The 13,399-nt window shown below is 33.3% G+C and overlaps 1 protein-coding gene across 17 annotated transcripts in view; it reads left to right on the top strand.

The window, feature by feature from the left end:
* DMD (dystrophin) overlaps positions 1-13,399 on the top strand; it is a 1,076,492-nt gene that overhangs the window by 379,710 nt on the left and 683,383 nt on the right. For all 17 annotated transcript variants that reach the window (XM_042788288.1, XM_042788292.1, XM_042788293.1 and 14 more), the window contains one exon: positions 4,916-5,086. In XM_042788288.1, the coding sequence (XP_042644222.1) occupies positions 4,916-5,086 (171 nt within the window). The remainder of the gene's footprint in view (positions 1-4,915; positions 5,087-13,399) is intronic.

The following is a 13,399-nucleotide window of genomic DNA, read 5'->3' as shown; positions in this document are numbered from 1 at the left end:
CTTCAGGTCAGAAAAATATTTACTTTTCATTTGTGATGTTTTACTTAAAGAGGTACTTCATAAAAGAAAGAATTCTAGCTTTTAATTTCCTCTGCCTCTGACTGTATGGGTGTATAAATATTTTATTTGCATTTGTTGCTGTTCAGAAATCTGTTGACCAAAAATTCTTGCTACTGCATCTTTCCTCAGAGGCATTTGTGTAGCACTCTGCTTTGCTGCTTCTGTACTCTTGACTACGTGTGGTCTATTATTGTCATAACCACTCCCTGGTTTGAATGTCATGTACAACCCTGACTTCCCTTTTCGTTGTATCTTAATATATAAGCCACATAGAATATTGTTTAATTATCAGTATGTGGAATAACTGTCCCATTGTTATACCAGTGAACTCTTGTTTAGAATTTAGTGATTTGTCATCCTCCATTCCATAGGGATTATCAAATTTCTTCATGTTGGGCAAAATTAAATCATCATCCTTTGAGCTCTGTAATGAGGAACATTGCCTTGGAATACAACTTTTTTGTTTATTTATTAAATATTATATTTATACAGGACTCAATTTGACCACTTAGTGAATGTCGGCATATGATTAGGAGAACTACATGAATATTTTCCCAATATTCTTTTATATAATCTCAGCTTCACCAACAGAGAAGACAAACAGTTCTCAGTGTGGCAGACTTTTACCTTATGATAAAAATGATAACTTATTTATACATAATTAACCTTTTAGAATCAATCCCTATTAATTTCCTGAGCACTGTCATTCCTTGTGTAAAATTTCCATCTATATATCATCTATTTCTTTATCAATTCATATACACTTAAATGCTGTTACACTTCCCAATAGCAAAATGTTTTGTTTACTCAGTTTTTCCTAAGTCAAGTCTACTAACCAATATTAACAAGACTGTGAGTGAAAAAAAAAAAAAAAATCATACGTCAATCCCTAAAGGCTTTTTATTCTGTGTCTGCATTATCTATGTCGTGTGTTGCCTGCTCCTGAAGTACCATACTTTACAAGGACCTTTGAGCTCTGAAGAGGAATTCATGGCTCTGTCCTAAATAAGACTTCACACAAATAATTCAATTAACAACTATCCTTTATTACTTTATTTACTTCCTGTTATCCTCATTAGAACTACACACAGAACTCCTAAAAATTATGGGTTTAGTATAAATTTGACGCTGTAAATGACTGAATGAAGGGTGTGAATGAAAGATATAGCTGCCTGTTTTTTTCTAAAATGTATACACTTCAAATATATGGAACAGGACAGAATGCAAATTCTTTACTTTGTCAGATTATAAATTATTAAAGCCATAAATTATTACTAGCTAGGAAAATAAGCCCATGGTGATACTGAGAGTCAGTACATGGTTTAAACACACAATGATCATTAAGCCCCACTGATTACAGTATGATAAAACAGTAAGAGTTATGTTACTTTTGACAGAGGTAATACTAATTTGGAAACCTGATTTAAAATAGTTATCTCTCTTGTTAGAAAATAAAGGTATTAAGAGACGTCAGTCTTTTGAGTGTCAAGAAAACTGAAGAGTCTGCTTCATTAAGGTGTGGATAGCTATCACTTGAGATTAGATAATACAGTTGGTTTCTCCATTATTTTAGAAAGGACTGTAGCACTTATTCCTACATTATGTTTAAAGTAACTGCAGACAGGTGCCATTGTTATAAGAAATTTCACTTAATTAATGAAGGGGTAAAAATGTGCTGTTAGGAAGCCATTTAGTGATCTGAAGTGAGCCATATTGTAAATTAATCTGTCTCAAAAATATGCAGTGCTGTGTTTAGCTTTGTTTTCCTAGATGTAATTTCTTACATTTACTTTTACATAGCACGGTAGTTAACAGTTTTAGAGCCACAAAAGCCTGAAGTTACAGAACTAAAAGAATCTGTTAGCTTTTATCAGCCCTAATTGATTGCATTGAGTCCAAGTCTTTTTAAGAGAAAACTGATAATATTTATAACTAATATTGTCTCAGGACTGAAATGTATAGTCTGAGGGAAAAATACATCTTCAAACATAGACTCACTTGTGTGATTTTTTATGTAATGCTTCAGAAGGTCCCTCTACATTTAAAACAATCCTTAAACACATTTTTAAGTATATGGAATGATTTAATTTAAACATGTTGAACAATACTGAAGAGTTGTGGTCTCAACTGGACAAGAAAGTTCTTATAATTTCTGTACATTGGTTACTAGGTATCAACACTTTAGACTCTCTGAGCCTAGCAAGTCTTCCCCTTCAGAAGGGGAAGTTGTGAGGTTTTTCTATTTGGTGATTTGTTTTGTTTGTTTGTTTTTTAGAGCATATACACTTAATAGTCCTAATTACTTAGGTAATCTCGGATCTTAAACTTCTCTTTGGTCTAGGAATGAGTTTTGTCTGTTCAGACCATTGAGTCTTGCCCCTTGTCTTTAGCTAAATATGCTTCAAAAGCCTGAATGATAATTTTGAAACTTTAGCAGTGACCTCAGTGTAAATAGGTTTGAGATGAAATTGCAGGAAAACAAAATGTCATTTGACTGTTGTGTAGTGTGTTGTGTTTATGATAAATGTTCCATGCCTGTGTTTGCTTGTGCATTCACTTGCCCATATTCTCTCTCTGACACAAGCAGATATACATATATACATGCAAACAACTATATTTTAGTTTAGGTAATTTGTTAGTTGTGAGTGGCTGTGAGGCAGGGTCTGCAGCATAACTGTGTCAAATGTCTATGGTAATTCATCAGAACAGGAAGCTGGACTCTGAAAGAAAGTGGCAGTAATAATATTCTTGCCACTCTCCTAAAGGGGGGCAGTAAGGGCTAATACTTGCAAGGTCAGTTCTTTCCTCATAATCCCACTGCTGCACAGGAATTTTTGTCTGTAAGACTAAAAGGCAATAAAATACCTTTTGCTTTAAATACTTGATTTTCTCATTCTACTTCTATTTCTTACTTCCAAGAGTTCTTGCAAGTAAACTATTTAACATAGCTAAAATAGCTTTAAAATAAAGAGAAGATTTATGGCAATAGTAAGTTATCACTATATGATCCAGATGGCCTTGAGAGGGCACTGTTTCCTATTTTTCTTTAGAAGTACATCTTCACATTTGAAGTACAAACAGAAACTGATTAATCAGTAACCTCTGGATATATGCAAAGTATATGGAAATAGTGTAGTATGATTGATACTCTATACAGAATTTAGAAAAGTATATAGCAACACATATTCTTACTGTGTTTGGGTACGTATCATGCATGTAATATATCATGCCCAAACTTCATTTTACAGTATACCAGGTGTTTAGAATTCTGACACAGTCAGTCACACTTAGGGTAGTGCACTTTGCATTGTATTGCTGCTAAGTGCATGGAAAAAGTTATTTACAATGACAAGTAATACACATCAGAAGAAGAGGGGAAAAAAATGTATGAATTCCTGGCTCCATGTGTGAATGGAACACTAAAAAGCTGAGTTTTATGGTCTTTCCCAGGGCATACCTCTTGGCATGGGTGTAAAATCTGAGGTCTCATTTAATAATTCTGGCATCCAAGAAAATGCATAAAGCATATTAAGTGAAGAAGAAATGTTCTGAGATTTTAGTGGTAAGCCTCTACAGAGTGATAATACACAATCAGGGACACTTTATTGCTGATTCCCTGGGCAAATCTGGCCTGTTTACTCAGAGAGAGCAAAAGCCATGTACCTAATCTTGTAACATCCTATTACATTTTAAAACCTCAAACTCTCCTTGGCAGTAGAAATAGGAATCAGTTTGATCACAGTGCCACTACTTGTTCACAAACAGTCTCAAAGCCCAAAACAGTTTTAGTAGATACTGATACCAGTTTTAGACACCTGACACTACTGTAGACAATTTTTTTCTATTTAAAAATACTTACATAAAAATCAGTGGCTAAAATGTCACTTGATTACTAATTGACATGCAAGGTTAATAGTAATTTCTTTTAAATATCAGTTACCTAATGAACTCTTTAAATTCACTTTCTTTGACTGGGTTTTTTTAAACTGCAGCACAACATAATTTATTCATTTGTATTTTCTAACTACTGGTTTCCTAATGTCTATTGTGGTGTAGGTTCCCATCTGGGATGTCTTAATTTACTCTTTTGTATTCTCTGTTAAGTATGTGGAATCTTTCTCTCTCCCTGAATATGCTTAGGGGCCTGCAGCGAAGATTGTATTTCCCCTATTCCCCCAGGTTACACCAAAATGCAGTGTAAAACAGTCAAGACAACATAAATACTCAGCATTCCTTCCAAATACCATGTAATATGCTTAAAAGAACTTAACAAATAAAACAGAGATTGTCTATAGTACTTCACATCCCAAACATTCAGCAAATTAAAAACTTAAAGTTAACTGTGCTGCCTTAGTTTGACATCATTCAGTGACTTCTGTGTTTCAAGATTTTGGGGTTTCTTTAGCAGAAATTTTTTTTACTCTATGTAGTGTAGCGACATAGAAAAAACCTTGAAGATTCAATAGCACTCTATGGCTGTCTGTATGAAAAAGTACCCTTTGAAGGGTTTTGACAGCTATTTTGTGTCTCAAGGAAAGCCTATTAATTCAATTGTTATAAATTAATTTGGTATGCATGACTTCAAAATGGAGGAGGAGGTTTGCAGAGGTCTGCTGCTAGTTCAAACTCTATGTGTCTTTATGCACATATTTTTCTTGTAGGTGTCTGCATTCTAGCAGCAGAATTACAGATATTGAGAGAACTAAGGCAAGACATAGCTATACTAGAAGTGCAACTTGGCTTGTGAAATTGCAAGTCAAGCTTTTATAGAAAAGTGGCATATACAAAATGGTATATAAAAATCATTAAACCTGTTTGACTGAAGAGTTAAGAAAAACATGTTTTCTTTCTGCAGGTGACAGAAAAAAAGCAAGAGTTAGAGAAATGCTTGAAATTGTCCCGGAAGCTCCGGAAAGAAATCAATGCTATGACAGAATGGCTTGCAGCGACAGATGCAGAATTGACAAAGAGATCAGCTGTGCAGGGGATGCCTAGCAATTTGGATGCTGAAGTTGCCTGGGGCAAGGTAACAATGTAGCACACACTGTATCTTTATATATCTCAATGTATGCATATTTCAGAAAGATAGATTTCTTTCTTGATAAAGAAAGAGAATAAAAATTCTGTTTTTTTTTTTTTAATTGGAGGAGGTTTGTAACTGTTACAGAATTATCTCACCCTGACATTAATGCTCTGAAAAGTTTAAAACATATTGTTTCTGCATATATCATTAAAACAGTTCACCATCACATTGCAGTAATCTTCACTGAGATTAATTTAAAGTTAGAATTCCATTTTTCAGAGTACTATAAATTATCCATCCAGTATTCATGTAAATAGAGATCCTGGTAAAGAGACATCCCTTTCTCTCTCCCATTCTACTCATGATTAGAAAAATATTAAACAGCAAAACAGCTCCAGGGGATGAAACATTAAGGATGTCAGGACACATGTTCAGATAGCAGCCACAAGGTGGGATATTTGTTTTATTACCCTTTCTGGTTTGTAGCTCATTTTTTTTCATTCTGGGGACTTCTTCCATGAGACTATACCTTGAACTCTTATTTCAGGTTAATACCAAAGCCTAAAATGAAACTTTCCTCAAAAGTACTACATGTGCCACAGTTTAGATAAATATATTATAGAACCACCAAGGAATACAAGAGTTCTACATCAAACTGCGTGTATCTCTGCATGTTAAGATTTAACACAGTATCATTTAACACTAGCTAATTTAGTTTATATTCTGCATATGTAATAAAAATCCGATCTAACTCAGAACATAAGCAAACGAAGTCATCATGTACACACATACCAAAGCTTGTGCTTTAGAGGAAACTATGCTCAAAATTATTCAAAGCTTCATAATTTCAAATAATTATGTGCAGCCAGCAGCATTTTGGATATGTATTCCCATATACCTTCAAAACAAAACAACAAAAAAACCCCTTAAGCAGTATTGGGGGTTTGTGCAAAAATTTACCACTTCTGATTTGTTTAATAGGAAGAATCCTTTAAACATTCTACCAGTTTCACCATGCATTATAGAAATAGTCATGAATAATACACATGAACCCTCACTAATTTTTTTAAAGTCTGTGTAAATTAAAGGCACTGGAGTAAATTTTGTTTTGTTTTGTTTTGTTTTTTTTTGTTTTGTTTTGTTTTGTTTTTCTTTAACTGCCCCTTTCAAGCTTGATAAAATGTCTTTAACCTTGAAATGCACTGATGATTTACAAACTAATAACAATAAAAAGGAAGTCTACAAGTCTTTTGTTAGGTTTGGATTTGTGTTTTTTTGGTCATCAGTCTCTATGAAGGACAATATTTCAAATTAATATCAAAAAATATATAAAGAACAACTTTTGCTATATTATCTTACAATTACTGCTTTGACTATTTCTCCTTTGACTTTCAAATCAAAACGTCGATCACTAAAAACCCATTGCTGATTGATGTTCTCTCATTTTCACTTTTTGCTTTTCCTATAGTAAAGTCTGTGCAGTTCCTCTCATTACTTTTCATTGATATTGTGATCTTAACACCCATAATAAAGTACAGCTATCAGATTCGTAAGAGACTGGTTAGACAATCATATGGTTTTAATGCCCCCAAACTAACCTGCTCGTTATTCAGTCCATTTACCCAGTCATGAAAATAAAAATCATCTTTGATGGTGTTAAACTACACAGTACAGTTCTACTGAAACAGAAATGTACACTGTGTGTTTGTGCATGCATGTTCAGGAAAGTAAATCCAGAGGTATATAGCTTCATAGCAGTTTAAATAGCCTAATGATCAGTGCAGTTACACAGTGGGAAGTCCTTGTTATGTCATACACTTGCTACAAGTACAACATTTTTATCTTATGACAATCAAAAAAGGTAACAAGAGGTATGTCATCTCTTCTTCAGTCATTTCATCACTAAAATAAGAATAAATAAATAACTGAATGAAAGAAGCTGCCTCTTGTTGAATTATATACATACCGAGTGAGTTGCTTTCAGAAATATAAACCAGTATTCATATAAATATAAGTAGATGTTTAATTTTGAGCAACCCAACAGACTGTATAGGTGAAAGATCCTAGCCTTCCAAATGTAAGTATTTGCAGAAATTATGTGGAGTATACTTTTTCCTAAAGAATCTTATTCTGGACACTTTAAAATTGTTGTGAGGACTTCATAAATAAGCATGATAGTGATACTTCTCTATGGATTTCAATGAGGCATCATAAAAAATCATACATCAATCATTCAGGGTTCAGAACCAGGGTCTCACACTATCTGACTAATGTCGCATATTTGAGCATTGGACTTCCTGGGTAAGTAGGCTGCCAAGGACAGTAACCAATCTAATGAAATGCACTGGGAGATGAATTAAGCCCAGCAGATTCCCATTGCGAGGAAAGTCTGCAGAAAAACTAAGATGAGAAATGGAGGGGGAGAAAGGAGAATTCAGTAGTCCAAATGAACTAAAAATTGGATGCATACTGCTGTCAATATAACTAAGCAGAGAGCTCTTAATATTTTCTCTCTACAGCACAAGGAAGCAGTTATATTTAATACTTCACTTATTTCTAATTCATTTTCAGTACCCAAGACAACTTAAAAGAGAAAATAACTGAGCGGGTTTCAAAGATAATTATAGAGGTTAGAATTAAAAAATCGTACATGAGAACATTGTCTTTAAGGTATAAACACCTAGAAAGAAAAAGGAATGTCTATCTTGAGTAGGAAATTACATTAATGAAACATAGCATTAATTGGGACATGAAGGGAAGTGTGTTATTTATTTGTTCATGTCTAGAATTCTTGTAAGGATGGAACAAAAACTTGGCTGAGTTGCATGAAATGAGATGGGCAATATCCTGAAGACTGTAAATCCTGCCTTTTTACTCAGTAGAGACAAGTTAAATCTTTCCATTTGAATTCAGTTGTGTTATAATAGATAAGAAAAATGACTATGCGGGTGGAAAGATAGTCATTAAACATTGTATATTAGAAATCCATTTATAATTAGAAGTCTGATTTAATGGACATATTTTTATCACTGAAGACATTAACCATTGTGAGGTTTATTTGTCTTTTAATCAGGAACTGGCCTGATAAGACTTAGATTGCCAGTAAACCATGTTCTCAAAAAGGAAATGGCAGATGGTATTACTTTGAAAGTTCTGTATCACTCCCTACTATGAGCAGAATGAGTCTGCCAGTGCTTTAGTGTTATATTTTAGGACAGTGTATAATAACAGTGAGTATAAAGATGAAGTAGTTAGAATTACATTAGCTAAGACATTTAGCAACATATTTCCTGACAGTAAAATCAGTAAAAGAAAATTATCTGCAAATTGTGTCAACTGATTCATACATAGTCAGTGGCCAGAATGCAATACAAATAAAAGATATGCAGTGAATAAACCAATAAATATGTATAATCAGCCACTGAGAAGGCCATAATGTCAGCTTCTGATTAATTCCATAATCCCACCTGTGAGAGCTGAGCCACCTAACTAATTTCTTTTAGAGAGGATCAAATTGCAAAGATTACTACTGAGTAATTCACAGCATACAGGCAGTGTGGGGGCACACAGAACTTTTCTTCAATCATTAGTTGGTGTTGATTTTTTTTTAATCTACATATGTTAATGACCAGCACAATTAAAGTATTATCCTCTGCATTTAGTCACAATTCTGGTTTGTTTGAAAAAACATTAGCAGTTCAACTTGATGTATGGTAGTTTTACCATTATAAAGTATAGCTCAGAAACCCTGTGCACCACGTCCTCAGAAAAAGCCATTGCAATGTAGTGTCTGTTTCCAAATATAATTTGCTCCTAGTTAGTATTTGCTAATGTGAAAAAGATTATGATTTTCAATCCCTTATGAAACATCAAGTAAAAAACAAAACAAAACAAAACAAACTAAACCAAAACCAGTAGTATTTGTTAGTAAACTGAAAGATATATACTGTGCCGTAGTACAATGGTGTCACAGAGAGAGCTGTGAACCCCGCTCAAAGTGTACATGGCTGCACAGGGAACTGCATTCATTTATACGAGCAAGATTCATCCTGTCATCCTGTAGATCCATATGTAAAATAGGTAAAATACTATTAAATGCACCTACAAACCTCTTATGAATTCTTAGTAAAGCTTGTCCCCATGCCTTTCATCACTGCAGAGCAATCTGGCTTCCACCAGGGTTTCAAGACATCCAAAGTTGTTCTTCTTAAATAAAACTTTTATTTTACAGTACAGTGCCTTTCCTGTGGTTTCGATGGTAAGGACTGGTATAAGGGAAGATCAACTGGTTTTATCGCTCTTCCCTTCTCCTTCTGGTGTTACCAGGATGAGGATTAGAAACTGGTCACCTGAGGCATGCTCTACATGCAGAGTTTTAACAGAGAAAAAGGATCTGTCTGAATGCTTTCATTTCCTGGGTGCCAGGAAACTAGATGCCATTTCCCTTTGAAATGTTCAGGTCCTGGTGGTTCAGTGGTGATATGATCTCCCAGTTTTGATTAAGGAACATTACTAGCATTTTTCTGAGAAACGCCAGTAAGAAAAGAGTAATGGTTCCTTTAAAAGCTAAGGAAATATCTAATTCAGTGAAATATGAATTAATATTTTGAGTCAAAGAATTTCCAGTGTGGTATCCTGTACCAAATAGCCCGAACTGGTACTTTAAAAAAGTAGGAGTACAAGAGTTTCTTCCAAAGAGACATTTCAGAATTCTGTCTAACAGAAACTCGATCAGCAATTTAAATGGAGAGGTAGCCATCATCTTTAACTCCTAAATCTGCTAGTAGATGTGATCCTACATGGAGGCATATGTAAAGAAGATATGACCAAATATATATATATATCCTTAATATAATCTGTATATTTTTTATGCTCATTTTAATGGAGCTGTCTTTCGTGAAAGTATTTATGGAACTTTTGTCTTCCATCAGGTAATACACACTTGAATAAACTTTTGTTTTATAAATATACTAGTCCTAAGTAGGGGGCAAGGGGTATGGGAAAGTGAATGTAATAACTTCACTATTATGACAAATAGCAGAGTGAATGCAATGTTTTAAAACACTGTTGAACATTGTTGACAAATTTTCACAACTGCAACTGAATTCAGGGTGTTATGATGCTTAGTTCAAATTTTATTTACATACTTCTGTTCCCCCAAAATGCCATGTGAAATTGCATCAGAAAATTAGTTTCTTCCCAACTTCTAGCATGTTTATATATTTTATTTATGTTACATGGTTTCATCTTGATAAACACACAAAATCAAAATGTACAAACTGCCTAGTCCTTCTGTGAAGAATTTTACCATTTCATTTGTTAATGTTTCTTAGTGTACCCATTGTGGTGGTGTTTGGGATTTCAGGGTTTGTTTTCTTAAGGCATCAGATGTTTTAAATGTCATTCTTAAATGACAGAGTTAACATTTTTGATTCTTAAGTAAAAAATAAAATTCTACATATTTCTTACATATTTTCAAACAAGCTGCACAGCTGAAATACATTCCGATGTTAGGGTAACCGGAAGGGAGTTTAAATCCAGCAAGCTTGGGGCTTTTCCCTTATTTTTGAAATATGCTCTTTTATTTCCCAAGAACATACAGGGAAAGGTGATGAATGAAGGCCAGTTCAACGAATAGTGGAACTTGACCTTCAAAAATTATCAGATTTTGAAAGCCACTCCCTGAGTTTTAATGAAATAATCCTCATTATATCCTGGGATCATGACACACTTTTTTACCAGTTTTATATAATGCTGGTAAATTAATAGCAGTCCTTTTGTCTTTTTATTACAGAAACTTTACTAATGCTATCTGTTACATTGCAATGGATGGAGTATATGTAGACTGTCACTGTCAAGTAATACTGAAAAGAGAAAAGGAATTCTGAAGAATATAATGAAGAAATGTCAAATTAAAACCCCAAACAAATGTGTTACTGATTTTGTAAAAGAACTGAAAAAAAGTTGTTAGTTTACCTAGTGCATGTTAGATCATACAGAGGATGTCATAAATGATAATGCAGTGTGGAATCCTGCTGTCTCTACAGACAGTGCTGGTTTTTCAACTATATTCAGCAGTCCAGGATTTTATACATAAGAACTTTGAATAATTGAAATTTTAACTATTGTGGAAGATGGACTTTTTTCACTTTAGTATTGCATTGAAGGCCTCAATGTTTTTTTTAATAAGGTGGGGGGAAGTGTGATTGTTTACTTATCTCATTTGTTATTTATGTCCCTGAATTGCTAATACACAAAAGTGTTAATATTTGTATTGCCCAGAGGTGGATCTAGTCTTTAGTTTATATTATTTTTTTACTTTGAAAGGAACAGCTCCTGAGATCAGGCAAAACACTATTACATGTTTTGTTACACATTGAAAGTTGTACATCCAGCTTTTGGGTAGCAGTTTTATTTAATAGACATTTAATTATCCAATCTGTCTGTTTACATTTTTAATTGGGATTAATATTTATATCTCAGTCTGGTCTGAGTTTTCATACATGTAAAATACAAAGGAAACCACAACCCATAGTAAATATGCCTCAGAGATTTTTTTCCAAATGAAAGTAAATTGTTTAAAAAAGGTAATAAAGATTATCAAAATTTTCTCTCCTGAGTTGGAGGTAAATTATATTCTTGGTTTTATTCTTTTTTATGATGACATTTTGTACCTGCTGTGAAACAGGTAAAATTGTACTAGCAGAGGCCATGCTTTTCCTTTAATCTGACAAGGATTTGAAACTCTCCATTTAAAATTCTGTAATTCTGTATTTTATAGTTAATAATATACATTAATCATGTCTTGTTTCTGTTACATATCCTCTGTATTTGAGAAAATTGATAGAATGGAAAATTTCTCATACTTACATGAAATGCAAGTGTAAAACCTTTTCTGTGAAATAACATTACAAAATTAGATCATTAATTCTCTTAAGCATAGGAAGCGAGCAAGCTGCTGCTTTAAGCATAACATATGCCAAGATGGAGGTATTATTAAGATTGTATTGTACCAAAAAGATTACTTTATATACCATCCTTAATGCAAACTGAAAATTCTACTTTCAATAACAACACATTATCAACAAAATCATACTGATGTGTGACTGTGACTGTGAAAAGTGTGATAGTGTGGGGGTGATAAAGGTGTAGTTCTACTGCAGTAACAGTGTTGATTCTGAGACAGAGGAATAGTGATTGTAGTTTGATTAGAAGTGGTTCTTTTAGCGTATTCAAGTTATCTGTGAGAAATCAATGTCTCTGGGGACTAGTGATTCTTATTTTTCTCCTAATTTAACTTCTGTTTGTGTTCAGTTTGGACCACTTCATTTCTAGTTGGAGCTTTATTTTATAAGCAGAGATCATATATGCCCAGATCATTGCTATCATGTACCAAGGACCTCAGATAAATTTCTCTCATAAAACTGGATATAAGTGAGATTATGTGTAAGGAATTTGTGCCTCTTCTTGAATATTCAGGAATATTGTTATACTCTACATTGTATAATCCCAGTATTTAGTATTAAATTCCTGGTTTTTTACATGTTGTCTAAATATGTTGGGATTTGCTCCTTGCGTTTGACTTTTTGCATGTTGCAACAAATAGTAAGACATGAATAATGAGTAAATTATGTGACCTTATATATCAATTAAATCTATTTATATAAGGTAAGATAATAGTGAGAGGACATGCTGGAAATGTGATCTCTGAGCACTAAATATGTATTTAGTCATTCAAGCTTAGAGGTGCAATGGACAATATTTTAGTTCACAGAGTGAAATCAAAAGTGAATGTAATGAAAAGATGCGCTTCTACAGTTAGGAAACAAGAAATCTAACAGGAGATAACATGGTTTCTCCTGAAAAAGATTGCATTGAAAAACATTAAAGGAAATGTTTAAATATTTCACTAGAGTGTTTTTCAATGGACTTCTTTAAGTCTTATGATGTCATCATGATGCTTGATTATTGTCCCATTAATTATGTAAGCTTATGTGCTATTTGATAACTATGCCATTTTATAATATGCAAAATAACTTTAAACTTCTCAATATAAATATTGTAAAATGTGGATTCTTGTTTAATAATTAAGTATTGTAACTACATTTTGAACACAGGAATGAGAGATAATTCACACTTTTTTAAATGAAACATTACCAATAAAGATTGTGAGAATATGAAGAACATTTAAAATTTTATCAGAGCTAAAGTGGAACAATTTGCTTTTTACTTACTGCTCTACACAGAATGCTGTCCCTTCCTGTAGGAAGCAAAAATGTGTGCTCTGGAGTGACTGGCTGTTTTAATATTTCATGT

This window comes from Tyto alba, unplaced genomic scaffold (assembly GCF_018691265.1).
Source record: "Tyto alba isolate M040663 unplaced genomic scaffold, T.alba_DEE_v4.0 Super-Scaffold_14, whole genome shotgun sequence".
NCBI lineage: Eukaryota > Metazoa > Chordata > Aves > Strigiformes > Tytonidae > Tyto > Tyto alba.
The sequence above is the reverse complement of the archived record's forward strand: the minus strand, read 5'-3'. Positions and strand labels throughout refer to the sequence as shown.